A 14,867-nucleotide genomic window follows, 5' to 3' on the forward strand; every position below is an offset into this window, starting at 1 on the left:
TCCTCTCCATTAAAGACGGGTATTTTAAAACATTGTTCTGGAGATTGTATTCTCAAAATCTGCGAGATCGTGTACAACCTATTAAAAGGAGTGTTACCTCTCAGTTCGGCTCATAAACGAAAACTAGCTCCTAAGAAACACATCTTCAGGAGACTGGTCAAACCTCAATCTGTCCATAAACGACGAGCTTTATTACTTCAACAAAAAGGAGGAAACATTTTACCCCTTTTAATCTCAGCAGCACCTTTACTGTTGGGTGCCGGTCAGTCCGTCTATAAAGTCATCAAGAAGAAGAAGAAGAAAAAAAATGAGTCGTAAAATGGTGTTAGTTCCCGAAGTCTTATTGAATGATCTCAAGGCAAAATTACCCAAACCTCCGGAATTTCAATCTACCATCAGTTTAGGTCAGGAATTGGACGAGATTACAAGACGTGAAGATTTAACCCCAGAAGAAAAAGTCGCTTTATATGGCCAGGAACTTCATCGATATAGGAATTATTTACAACAAGCTAGACAGGAACCTATTTCTAAACCTAAAATTTCAGCAGCTCCAGCAGCAGGAGCAGCTCCAGCCCCAGCAGCAGCAGCAGCATCACCAGCAGCCCCAGCTGAGATTGAAGATGAAATCCTTGAAACAGTGAATAAAAACATGAAAAGAAAAGCTGGATTATTATTAAATCATTTAAAGAAAACCAAGGTGTTGAGTTGGAATAAGGAAGGTGAAATTAGTTATCGAGGTCAAAAAGTTCCCGATTCTAACATTGTGGATTTAATGGCTGATAGTATGAGATCTCGTTCTCGTAAAAACCATCCCCTTCCTAAAGGATTAGATGAATTTGCTCAAGCTTTAAAAGAGACGCGTACTCCTCTGGAATACGTGAGCAATGGAAACCTTATAAAAGCCATGCAGAGACCTGGAAAAATCAGTACTCCTAAAAGTATCCTCAGTGATAGTGAGGACGAGGGCGATAGTGGATTTAAAGATGCTTCTTCTTCATTTTTGACCCCTATTAGTAGACCTGTTGGAGATAGAGGAATAAAAAAATCCACTCCTAGACCTCTGTTAAATTTAGCGAAGGCCATCAAAAAATCTAAATTCAGTCCAAGTTTACCGAAAAAGAGATTAGAACAGATCGACGAAAATTGGCTTTCATTACCTAAGATATGAAAAAGAAACCAGTGGAAGACATTTTAAAAGAGATTTATTATGATCCTAAAAGAGGGTACGGAGGACTACAAGCTTTGTATCGTCAGGTCAGAAGTCTGGGACATAAGATTTCCTTGAAAAAGATTCGAGAATGGTTAAAAGAGCAAGATACGTATACCTTACATAAACCCATTCAAAGAAAATTCCGGAGACAACAGACTAGAGTGACGGATATAGACGAACAATGGCAATTAGATTTAGCAGATGTGTCCAGTTTAAAGAAACACAATGACGGATATACGTTTTTATTGTGTGCCATTGACGTCTTATCTAAATATGCCTGGGTGGTGCCTTTAAAACAGAAAACGGGAAAGGAAATGATTCGAGGATTACGAGAGATTTTTCAACAAGACGGTCGACGTCCCGTCCGCATTCAATCGGATCAAGGAAAAGAATTTACCAATCGAGAATTCTTACAAGCTTTTAAATCCATTCATTTTTTTACCACTCGTAATACGGACACCAAAGCCAGTATCGTGGAACGATTTCAGCGTACTCTCAAAGCACGCATGTGGCGTTATTTCACCCGTCATAAAACCAGACGGTATTTAGAGATCTTACCGGATTTAGTGTATGCTTACAATCACACTTATCATCGCAGTATCCAAAGAACACCAGCTCAAGTGAATGCTTCTAATGTGTTAAAAGTCTGGAAAACTTTATATGGGAAATCCAATCGGAAACAGTTTCCTAAACCTCAGTTTAAAGAAGGAGATCGGGTACGCATCAGTAAAGCCAAGCGCACATTTGAAAAAGGATATTTACCTAACTGGACCACAGAACTGTTTACCATTTCAAAAAGAGTTCCTGGAAGGTATCCTTACATGTATAGAGTGCAAGATTATAACGGAGAGGAATTAGAAGGGACTTTTTACGAGAAAGAATTACAAAAGATCATTAAAAAAGACGACCTGTACGAAGTGGAGGAAATCTTGGGGTATAAAAAGCGACGCCTAGGAAAAAAAATCATTCAAGAAGTCAAAGTTCGGTGGAAAGGATATCCCCCTAGTTTCGATTCATGGATTCCCCAAACGGATCTCATCCAATAACTCCTCACTGGAAATTTTGTGGAGAGAATGTTCCCCGAGAAGAAATCGTTTATTTCGCACAATTATTGATCTGTGTATCTCTCATCGTCACCAGTGTGGTCATGTTAGCTTTACACGATCCTAATCGAGAATATTGGATGGTATGTGTGAGTTCTTCAGTGGGTTATATCATGCCTAGTCCTACGATGATGCATCATACACCTACCCCTAAGAAGACCACGAATGCACAGAGTTAATGTCTTTTAAAAAAAATAGATACACCACAGAGTATATATAAAATGGGGAAACAACAAAGATTTTTTTCATTTCTGATCTGACTGAGGACAGAGCACAACATGGAATTTTTAAGCTCCGAGTATCGTTGGAAAATGCAAGAGCATACAGGTTCCACTAAAAAAGGAGAATGGATGAAAAACAAAGAGGAATGCATCCAAGATTTCATGGATAAGAATCCGGGAGAAACAGGACTCAATGATGTGTACCTGTATAAGAGATTCAAATTACCGGACCATGAATGTGCACCACTCATAATAGTATTATTAGGGTCATGGCGACCCCAGTATCAGGAATTCAAATGGAAAGTCAAATACGTCTTGGCTCACAAAACAGAGGCACCAGCAAGGACCTGGATTCAAGGGAAATGGATGGAAGAAGTCCGAGATTGTATCAAAGATTATGTAAATAAAGTGCTCAGAGAAGGATACGACATCATGGACTGTGCTTGTGAAACAGAATATTTGTACATGAGGAGAACTTTTCCTATTCAAAAAGAACTATGCAAAAGTATTCCATGTTTGTTAATTTAATGTTGTTGTTGTTGTTGTGAATTAAACCTAAGAAAAAAAAAATTCTGGTGTTGTTGGTTTTTCCGCTTCGACTAAAAATAGATATCCCAAGGTATATATAAATCTTAGCTTTGAGTTCACTGTGCTCATTTTTTTCAATCATGCCTTCTGTGTGGAGAATGTCGTATTTTCTTCACCAAGAAAATAGTGCCTGTCCTCATTGCCATAGGCAGTTGAGAGAGATCAGCAGATTACCTGAGTATGACAGTGACGACGACGACCTTATTGGTTGGTATTGGGGATGTAATGAATGTGGAGAACGTATACCTCACTGGGAAGTAGACGATCCCCCTAGTTTGTGGTATTGTCGCTGTGATTGGTGCCTGAAATATTACCTGTGGAAATATGGGGTTGATTTTATGATGCCACGTTGGGCTAAGCGCATGAGAAGAAATACCAAGATCGAGAGATGCCCCTCCTGCTGGGAAGAAAACACCCAAGGAAAATGGAAATGTCAACAGTGTATGAAATATCCCTGCTGTGAAAAGTGTTACAAGTCCATTATACGGCTTTCTTACAGAAATCGTCCCTTGTGTCGATTTGAACAATAATAATAATAATAAAAAAAACTATAAACAAACCAGGTCTTATTTTTCTCAGCTGAATACATGTGATGACGTCACAATAGGCAGCTTGATGACTTGAATCGGTGCCAAGTTTATGCCCTAGGTAAAAACCTGTTTTTTTTTTTTGTTTTTTTGTTTTTTTAAATTTATTTTTAGACTTTGGAAAAACCAATAGACTTAAAAAATTTATTTTTTGACTTTGGAAAAACCAATAGACTTAAATAGAGTAAGAACGTGTGAAGCACGTGTGGGTTTTTTCAAAGCGACTATAAATAGTCAGATCCAAAGGTATTTAAAGCTGAGCTTTTTTGGAAAAAAAAAAAATTCACCACTACCACCACATTTCATCATGATTTTTATGTGGAGACTGAAGTATTTCTTTGAGGTAGAAAAGTATTACTGTCATTACTGTGATAGGGAGATGATCCATGAGCGTACATTTACGGTGTATGACCATCCCGGATGGCATCACAGAACTTATCAATTTTGCGAGCATTGTGAAATGGCTTTTCCTCACTGGTTTGTGGATGATCCCCCTTCCATGGAGACCTGTGGATGTAGTTGGTGCGTGAAATATTTCACATGGAAGTACAGGGCAGAGAATATGGTGCCCCTATGGGTCAAAGTCACCAGGAAGAGAGCCTTAAAGAAATGCCTGACCTGCTGGGAGGAAAATACGGAGGGGAGATGGAAGTGCCAACAATGCCGACAGTATCCATGCTGTGTGAAATGTGTCGAGAACTTCGTCAAGATTTGCTACAGACTTTGTCCATTATGTAGATATGAAGGAAATAAATCATAAAATCAAAAAAAAACTGTTGTTTGGTTTTTCCTGAGATGCTAAAAATAGATTGGATAAGGTTATATAAAGAGGTATGACCCAAAAAAAATCATTCATTCTGAAAAAGTTCATTGTCCAAGTCAGACGTGTTTTAAAAAGATGCAGTATCGTTGGTATTGTGAGAGCCCCGTCACTCGGTTTATTTACATGGAAGGAGCGATCCTGGATTTCTTTGAAAATCATCCAGGACATTCCCTGGAAAACGTGTGGCTGGAAAAAAGAGTCAAAATCCCGCATCCTAAAGGAACTAGAGTGAGGGTGAAATTCAACCAGCATTACGAGCAATATAAATGGGTCAGCTGTACTCATCCTATGAATCGTTCGACACCGATGACTCTGGTTCTGAACGAAAGTCTCTGGTACTCCGACATAGCAGAGTGTGTGAGACATTTTTTCAAGATGAAGAAAAGAGAACTGAAATTTTCAGATTATCACGACGTTAAACAGTATGTGTATTGTCGCATCCCCCTTTCCCAGATCAAAGACAATATGGAGAAGGAAGGACTTGGTGTTTTAGACAGAGTGATTGATTACAGATCAGAAGAAGAAGAAGAAGAAGAAAAAGTGTAAAAAAAAAAAAAAAAAAACTCAATAAATTTTTTAAAAAACAAAAAAAAAAGTGTTGTTATAAATAGAAGGGTCCTAAGTTATTTTGTCTCAGTATCTCACTGAACATGGCCGTAATACGACTGCTCAATTTAAAACCTTATTACCACAAACAGTAGATTTAACAGATAGACAATGGGAAGTGGCTTTAACAGAATTGATGTATCCCATTTCATTGAAAAACATCACAGAAGAGGAAGCTTATTTTGACATCCTGCTTCCTCAGCTTTATGTTCCAAAACTCCAAGAACCTAGTGCCTTTAAATGGGGCAGATTTAAAATGAAAAGCATAGAGGCGCTGCCATTAAGGCAATGTCCTGTACTGTTAGATTGGGACCATACTGAATTTGCTAATCTCATAACGGAAGACCAGAAGATGGAAATTAAACGAATTCACTTTAGACCGGGGCCCTTCATTCATCCCATGGCTTTAACAAATGAAATCAGTCTTGGACTGGAAAGAACTTTGAATAAATTATGGAAGTTTTTGGGTGATCCTAGACAAGAGAATGTCATGAAATTAGTCTATCATGACAAATATGATAAAGTGATGTATCAGTTTACGGGGAGAGAACTTAGAAAAAATCCCTTATGCATTCGTTTTCCCACAGCCTTAGCTTATAAGTTAGGAATAGAAAGTAAGAAGGTGATGCTTCAGAACCATACAGAAACCAAATGGATCAACGTGAGTTACATGGGCAACCATAACGTCGATTTATATGGAAATCTGAATTCCATGTACGTGTATTGTGACTTGATTGAACCCCAGACGGTAGGATCCAATGCCTTGAAATTATTAAGAGTGGTTCCTTGTACACTCAATCTGGAAGATAAAAAACAAGCTAAATGGGAACCTGTTCGAGCGGAATATTTGAAACTGAGTAAAAAACATTTCGATAGCATTGAGATTCATATCATGACTCCTTTAGGGACTCCCATGCCTTTTTTAAATGGAAAATCGGTCGTGAAACTTCATTTCAGAAAAGTGTACTGAGATGAGTGTACATCTTTTTTGTTACATCCTATTGGGAGTGATGACTTGTCTGATATGCTGTCTGTATTGTATTCAACCTTAAGACAGGAGGGGTATAAAAAGGAGTCCCTGGAGTGCATTTAGGTCAGTCTGACACGAGTCATGAAAACATGCAGTATCATCCAGGATTATTGAGACAAAGAGGACACGGACAGTTTGTCTATCATAGAGGTTTATTACGTCAAAAAGGACACGGTGTTGTAGGTGGAATTATCTCTGGATTGGCTGGAGTCCTTACCCCTAATCCTACTGGATTACCAATACCATCCATATTTCTTCCACCCCATTTAAAGGGAATTCGCCAGTATTTGAAATCTCAAAGAGGAGGAAATTTTATAGACTTCTTGTCGGGAATGGTACCGAACCTACCTATAGGGATGACTTTAAAAGAAGCTGTCCAATTAGGCTCAGGCCGGCGGCGACAAAGAGGTCGAGGATTTCTTAAAGATCTAGTCAAAATGGGTCGTAATCAAGCCTTGATTGCCGGAGCTAAAATAGGAGCGGATGTGATTAAAAAAAGGAAAAATATCAAAAATGCTCTTTTAACTCATGGACTCAATGCCGTTAAAAATACGGGCTTATTTGCTCTCAATAGAGGAGGAAGTTTAGCTTTTAAAAAGATGAATAAGAAAGGTCAAAAAGGTAAAGGGAGAAGAAAAACAAGAAGAGGGCAGAGAGGGAGAGGAGTTGTGAGAAATTTACTGAAAACGGGAGCCAAACATGCCTTGACTGCTGCCGCTAGAACGGGGTTAGATGTGTTAGAAAATAAGAGATCTTTAAAAGACGCTGTCAAAACTCACGGAGTACAAGCCCTGAAACAAAGATTGAATCTCGGTAAGAAAAGAAGAAGAAGAAAAAAAGCACCTGTGTTAGCCCGAGGAGGTCCTAAGAAGAGAAAAAGGGGTTTAGATATCTTTGATTGAGAGACACTATAAATAGGGGAGTCGAGTGAGATTGACCTTCATTTGTGAAAAATCCATCTTAGTAGACAGACATCATGTTGCAACCAGATTCCTGTGCGTGTGGGATGAACAATTTCCAATTGTTCCAAGTCCGCCCGACTAATATTGCTTTAGAAGACTCCAAATGGGAAGAATATTACCCCATTTCTAGTACTTTAAATTCGGATACGGCTCCCATTGAATTTGAAATTAAAGGACAAGGAGATCAATATCTGGATTTATCTCAAACGTATGTTCAAATGGTGTGTAAATTCACCAAAGAGGATGGTGGTGATCTGACTGGAGCTAACACCACTTGCGCCCCGGTGAATAATATCCTTCATTCCTTGTTTACGGAAATCGATCTCAGTGTCAATGGAAAAATAGTGTCTCCAGGAACCGATACTTATCCTTACAAAGCTTATCTGGAGAAATTACTTTCTTACAAACCCAGAACTTTAATGACCTAGATGAGAGCCTGTAGTCTGTGGGAAAAAGATACGGCAGGACACATGGACGAAGTGGGGGTAGCAGACCTTGGAGTGGCTCAAAATAAGACATTTGATGTAACCCCAGGTTCAGGGGGTGGTGCCGATACTGTGACCATTGACGAACCCATCGTCCCAGAGTTACCGGCCAATTCTAGAAACGAAGGATTTAGAAAACGTCACCAGGCCATCAAAGATAGTAAGAAAATAGCCTTGTTTGATCGTTTACATCTGGATCTATTTCAACAAGACCGATTTCTACCCAATGGAGTAGACGTCCGTTTGAGATTTAATCGAGCTAGACCTCAGTTCTATATGATGATCAAAGCACTAAGTACGGGAAAAGTGAAAATATTGAACATGGTCTTGTGGGTGAGAAAAGTCAAACCCACGGCCGTCATGATGAATGGCATTAATCAAAGTTTGAACACTCATAGAGCCAAATATCCTTTGAGAAGAGTCGAAGTGAAAACCTTTACCATACTGACAGGAACTCAATCTAAGATTACGGATCATCTGTTTCAAGGCCAGATGCCTAAACGTCTCATTTTAGGCTTTGTGGAAAATGCGGCTTTTAACGGAGATAAAACTAAAAATCCGTTTCATTTTCAAAGCTTTGGAATTAAGAAATTAGATGTCAGTATCAACGGAGAGACCATGAGTACTCGTTGTTTTGAGCCCAATTTCAATGAAGATTTATATCTGAGATCTTATCTGAGTCTATATCAAGCCTTGGGAAAATTAGGAGAAGATTGGGCTCCGGACATCACCCTAGAAGAGTATAAAAACGGATACACTCTGTGGGGCTGGGATTTCACGAAAGATCAAGAAGCGCAATCGGACAAATTCCACATCATAGAAACCGGAAATCTGAGAATAGAAGTCCAATTTACGAACAATACGGTGAACACCTTAAATTGTGTGGTGTATGCAGAATTCGATAACCTGTTAGAAATAAACAAACAGAGAGAAGTCAGTATTGATTACTAATGGATACGGGACAGTTGAGAGAAGTCTTATCCAGAGAATTAAAGAGCTCTTTTGGTGGAGTGTACCCTTTGGATATATTACCGGATCAATTAAGACTTGGAGAAAAAGCCATCGTGGTGAATACGGATCCTCAAGATCAACCTGGAGAACACTGGGTGTGTCTGTACGTGAGCAGTCCAGTGGTGGAATATTTTGACTCTTATGGATTTCCTCCCTTACAGAAAGAAATTCAAGACTTTATCCAGCGTCATGCTCACCAATGGATTTATAATCCGTATCGATATCAAGATTGGAAGACCGATGTGTGTGGACAATATTGTGTGTATTATTTACATCAAAGACACAAGTTGAGAAAGAAAGCAGACGAGTGGTTATTCCCCTTTGACCATATTACAGCTTTACAAAGAGATCATTATGTAGCTCAATGGTTTAAAGACACTTATCATAAAAGACCTACGGGTCATGGACAAACTTGTCAATGTTTCTATCAAAATGTCATGTAATTAATTGTTGTTATCAATAAAAAGAATTGAAAAAAAAAAATGTGTTCTTGTTGTTGTTTTTTTTTTTTTAAAAAAAGGGGGGGTTTTCCCCATGATACTAAATATAGATAGAAAAAAAAGGTATATAAAAAAAAGAAAAAGAAAAAAATAGCCTCATTTGATCATGAGTCTCCAGGAGATACAGGGTGATTTATTAAACATTCCTGTAGAAGCTATCGTACATCAATGTAACTGTTTAACAGTCAGAGCTCATGGATTGAGTCAAAGTATAGCAGATAAATATCCTCAAGCGAATTTGTATGCCACCCGCAGACCTTTAGGGTCTAGAAATTTAGCCTTAGAAGAGGACAGGGATAAGCCAGGAACCATTAGGGTGTTTTCCTCACAAACACCTGTGGTCATTTGTTTATTAGCTCAATGGGATTATGGCAGAGCAAGTCACAGACCTAAAAGAATCTCCACTTATCAGGACACCCCACAAAATAGAGAGCAATGGTTTCAAGCCTGTTTACAAGAATTGGGAAATTTACCTTATAAAACTTTTGCTTTTCCTTACAAGATTGGATGTGGCTTCGCTGGAGGAAATTGGACTCATTATAGACATTATATTGAACAATTTGTACACACTTATGACAAACATGTGTACATTCTTCATAAACATTAACTGTGTGTGTGTGTTTTTTATGTGATATAAAATAAATCTTTTTGAAATATATGGGTAGGCGTGATGCTATTGAAAGTACCTTTTTAGGAATGAAGTGCCATGCTCCAGCCTCCACAAAAGTAGATATATTTTAAAAACAGGTGAGAAGGTCCACAGCAGTCTGATGCACTCATAAGCAGATCCTTGTGGTTGGGGGGGGGGGCCCAGTAGAAACACTAGGAATTTTTTATAATTCCATGCAATCATCCAGTTTGGCTCACAGTACAGTTTTTTTTCTTTTCCCCCTGTAATATATTGTCAATATTAAAAATGGAAAAATTCAGCACTTGGAGATATAAAAAACCTTGCTATCTTTACCAACTATGGTATTATAATTTACATTATCAATTATCTTTGACTTATCCATTTTTTTATCCATTTTTTAAAAAAAAATATATATATATATATATATAAACATGTATAGTAAAAACAGAATTAAAATTTGTATCTCATTGAAAACTTCAAAGTTTTGTTTGTTTCTATATGTTGGATGATTGACTGTGTGTGTTTTTCCAAAAGGAAGAGTACAGCCCAGGCTTCACTTCATAGAGACTTGATTATAGATGGTTAGGAACCTAAAAAAAAAAAAGCATATATTCCATGTTGAGGACTGTAGAAATAAATCCATTTTTGTTATGATGACAAAATACTACATGAAACAATGCATGTTTAAATGTAATGGAATAAAAAAGAGTAATATATATATCACGACCTAACTTATACTGGAATCAATGAAATTTCATTCATAAAAATATATTTTTTTAAAAAGATAAATACAGACTTTATTTACTATGGACCATAAATGATGACATGAATAGCAGGCCATACTTTAAGCACATGACAAACCATTATCTCAAAATCATGCAGAACTGGGTTCATTAGCATAGCTGACATTAAAACATATAGGTGAGGGATAACATAATCACAACAATAAACAATGTGTAAAAAACTTTGAACGACTTACAGCGTGGATTTCACGCCTTGAACAGGAGGAATAAAAAAAAACCTTGCCGCGAGAGTATCATGGCGGCATAAACACAGAAAATTAAGTCGTACTTAAACACATTCCCTAATGATTTGAGAAAATCACTGTCTTTCATGTGTATTTTTACTTTTTTTTTATTGGACATGGGAAAGTCTATAGATTTTTTTTTGTTTGTTTGTTGTTACAATCGAATAATAAATAAATGATATGAGTTGACAAGAAAAAAATAATAATAATTTTATTTTAAGTGTTTATGAGTTTAGCAAAAAAAAAAAAAAAAAACAAACAAACAGTGACCTCTGGTGTTATTATACGTTTCTTTTATAACCGTGTATCAAAAAGGTATCTTTTCGTAAAATTTGGGTTGGTCCTTAAAAGGACCGTTGTTGTTGTTTTTTTTCTTCAGGGTTTACTCCCTGGGACTTGGTCCTTAAAAGGACCGTTGTTGTTTTTTTTTTCTTCAGGGTTTACTCCCTGGGACGTCGCCCTCGGCCACGGCCTGTCGCAATCCCATTGTCTGTTCTTCTTCTTTCACCTCTGACTCCAAGCTCTCTCCTGGGTGTTGGAGGGGGAGGGGGGCCAGGAACAACGGGCTCCGGGCACCCATATCGACAGAGGGGGCAGCCCTCTCCTCGGTCGATGAGGCGGGCCGCACAGAGGAAACAGGCTGGCCTCTGGCGGCATCGACCACATACAAAGTTCGAGAGCTCCTCGTCGCACAGACAGAGAACACAGTGTCCCTCCGCCACAGCAGCCTCGATCCCCCACAAGGGGATACATCCCTGGAAGACCGCTCGGTCTTGGGGCGGTGATGGTGATGAAGCCCCGTTGAGTAGACGGTGGAGTGCTCTGGCCGGCGATGAAGGGGAGGACTCCGGACTGTCTGGCAGGTCGAAATTCCTGCCCTCCTCCTCTGGCCTCGGATGATAGATGGGCCGTGGCTCCCCTCTGCGCCCTGCTGCTGCTGCTGCTGGCGAAGACCTGGCATAAGGAGTGGGTCTGGCTCTCCGGGTGTTGTTGGTGGAGATGAAGGTGTTCAGATCTCCCACGCGAATGCGCCCCATATTAAAGATGGCATACTCCTCCCCGGTGTACTGGCTCCTGACAATCATCTGCAAAATCACCTCCACTCCAGGTTGTATCGCAATGTTCTCTGTAAAGAGAGACATGATGCTTTCGTTGTTTGGCCGAAATCAGCTAGGTAACGAATGACAGTTAACAGCTGATCAGCGTCGGTATTTATACACACAGCGCGAGCCGAAAAGAGAGCACCCTAAAAGCCCGGATGAAGAAGAGCTCAGAAAATCATGGAAAAATCAAAATTGTGTTATTTGTGTTTGTGAATACCTCTATTGGAGTAAATAACATATTATGGAATTATATATACATTCAAACCTTCTAGTAAAAGAATGAAGGTAAGTTTTGAGAATGATTTCACAGTATTTTTCATACATGACATTGTTCCCTTGTTTAGAACAGGCTCATTCATCCCGAAGCGAAGGGTCAACCTTGACTGACCTGAATACATAAAATAAGTCGTTTTAGACTTTTTAGAGTGTAACACAAAGAAAACTTATTGCACACAATAAGATTGAACTTAGGGAAGAGTGTCGGTATAGTTTTCAGATCAAAAGAATCGTTACAAGTGTAAAAATAAACTTAGCGTCGGTTTCGGGATAAACACAAGGGAGGTCAAAGGTCAGCCATTTTCAGAAAATCAATGTATAAGACTTGTATAGGGAATATAAGAATCTTTTCGATCCTGACCTTTTCAGATAAAAATTTTGAGATGAAGAGAATCAGATTGGTTAAAAAACAAATTGTATACACTTTATTTGCAATGGGAAAGTTTAGATTTTTAAATAAGAACAAAACATCCCAGCGTCTAAATGTATAGACTTGTATAGGGAATATAAGAATCTTTTCGATCCTGACCTTTTCAGATAAAAATTTTGAGATGAAGAGAATCAGATTGGTTTAAAAACAAATTGTATACACTTTATTTGCAGTGGGAAAGTTTAGATTTTTAAATAAACCAGGATTTTATAGACTCAGAGTCTAACGGATACATGATGACGTCATTACTAAACAACAACAATAACAAAAAGCTTAGTGTCTTTTCATCCTTTTATTTTTTTTGGTTTAACAATTGTTCCAAATGTTGAATTCTGCGTTGAAACCTCATTCGATCGGCTACTAGAGCCATCCATTCACTTTTCCGATCTTCGGGTGGTAAATAATGAATTTCATTCAAGTCTGTATTAAAAGTCACACATTTCTTAGTCTCTCTGAAATTTCCAGATATTTCATCCCGTATTGAATGCATATTTTCTCCATCGATTCTATTTCCTGGTAGAGTAAAATCACTTTCCTTGCTTGGGGATGGCATAAAAAAGTGTAAGGCTTTCCGAGATAGTGGGTCAGGCTTAACCCATACCATTTCTGGGGCAGAGTTTCTTTCATGCGTTGACATAGAAAATGCAGTGTAGCTAGTCTCCCCAGGTTTGGATGATGTAACAGGGCCAGGCATTGTAACCATAAGTCCTGAATGGTTTCTATGATGGTAGTGGCTCTCTGAAAGACTTGTTCTGCCTCGGGAGGAAGAGGTTGTTCGTGTTGTTTTATCCATTGCATTAACAAATCATAGCCTTCTAAAATCAAAGAGTGGTATTTCTTCGACATGACAATTGATTATGAACAGAAGACAAGATATTTTATCTTATTTATACCCCTGTTTTTTAAATTTATTTTTAGACTTTGGAAAAACCAATAGACTTAATTTTTTTTTTTTTTTTTTTTTTTAAATTATTTTTAGACTTTGGAAAAACCAATAGACTTAAATTTTTTTTAAAATCTATTTTTAGACTTTGGATAAACCAATAGACTTAAATAGAGTAAGAACGTGTGAAGCACGTGTGGGTTTTTCCCAGATCTCACATCTCACATCTCAGGAATTTCCAGATCTCAGAACGTGCTGAGCGCGTGCGGGTTTTTCCAGGACCCCTTCCTTTAAAAAGGTATAAAAACCAGCGCAGAGAGTGTATGGGTCATCATTTTCAGTCAGAACTTTTTTCAGAAGTCAGAGGTGTATACCATGGCACAAGCAATGATGAATACCAAAGACAACCCTAATTATGCGACACCTGAAGGCTATGTCATAGCCCCCATGCCAGAGACTCAGGATCCTATAGGGCTGGACTTGGGATTGTATAATTTCCCAGAGCCCATGACCAAAGAGGACTTTGGTATTTTAACCAACACGTTAGAGGGGATCGTCAACATGCTAAACCAGATGCAAGTGAATGCAAATAAGTTTGAAGAGAAAGTCATGAGTGAATTCGTTGACCTGAGAGACAAAATGGCCCAACTGGAGGATAAAGTGTGGAAAATAGAAGAAAAAGGTAGAGAACCCACAGACACAGAAGCTCCAAAGAAAACCAGAGAGACCAACCCCTGTTTCATCTGCAAACAGTTAGGACACTGGGCCCCTGAATGTCCCAAGAAAGACCTATGCTACAAATGTGGAAAATTTGGACATTGGGCCGATAAGTGTGACCAAAACAAACTGTCTGAGAAGAAGAGACCACCCAAGCCCAAGGAAAAAAAAAAGACGCAGGAAAACATGAGTCTCGGGGACAAACAGGGTAATTTATTAAACATTCCTGTAGAAGCTATTGTACATCAGGAGAACAAAGAAAATCTGATTCCACTGGACCAGCCTAAGAAAAGAAAACACAAGGAAGAGGTCAAGAAGTCCCTGAAACTTCAAAAGAAGAATTGACTTTGTATCATACTTGAATAAAAAGAGTTTTTAAACTTTAACATTGACTTTTTTTTTTTTTTTTTTTTTTTTTTTTTTTTTTTTAGAATAACAGCTGGAGATCAGCTGTGTTTTTAAAGTGTCAAAATTAAGCAGCCAGAGAGGCGATGAAGGACTAAAATGACGTCATAATCAAGATTTGAATCGCTGCCAAGTTTAGGGCTAGGTAGGATCTCACATGGATTTTTTTTTTGTTTTTCAGGCACTTTAAGGGCCTAAAAGTGCACTCCGTTGACCCAGCCATCCCCCCAGGGGCCCCAAAAGTGCACTCAGTTGACCCAGCCATCCCC

At 38.5% G+C, this 14,867-nt stretch overlaps 2 protein-coding genes across 2 annotated transcripts; both read left to right on the plus strand.

The window, feature by feature from the left end:
• The first annotated feature begins 7,144 nt into the window (after positions 1-7,144).
• On the plus strand, positions 7,145-7,558 carry LOC133204710 (uncharacterized protein F54H12.2-like). The gene has a single exon (XM_061340450.1). The coding sequence runs from the start codon at positions 7,145-7,147 to the stop codon at positions 7,556-7,558; it is 414 nt and encodes a 137-aa protein (XP_061196434.1).
• On the plus strand, positions 7,559-8,566 carry LOC133204711 (uncharacterized protein F54H12.2-like). The gene has a single exon (XM_061340451.1). It carries the CDS (start codon positions 7,559-7,561, stop codon positions 8,564-8,566), a length of 1,008 nt encoding a protein of 335 aa, XP_061196435.1.
• Positions 8,567-14,867: the final 6,301 nt, after the last annotated feature.

The sequence above is a fragment of the Saccostrea echinata genome, unplaced genomic scaffold (genome assembly GCF_033153115.1).
Source record: "Saccostrea echinata isolate AGI-Se365-2 ecotype Australia unplaced genomic scaffold, CSIRO_AGI_Sech_v1 ptg000054l, whole genome shotgun sequence".
Lineage (NCBI taxonomy): Eukaryota > Metazoa > Mollusca > Bivalvia > Ostreida > Ostreidae > Saccostrea > Saccostrea echinata.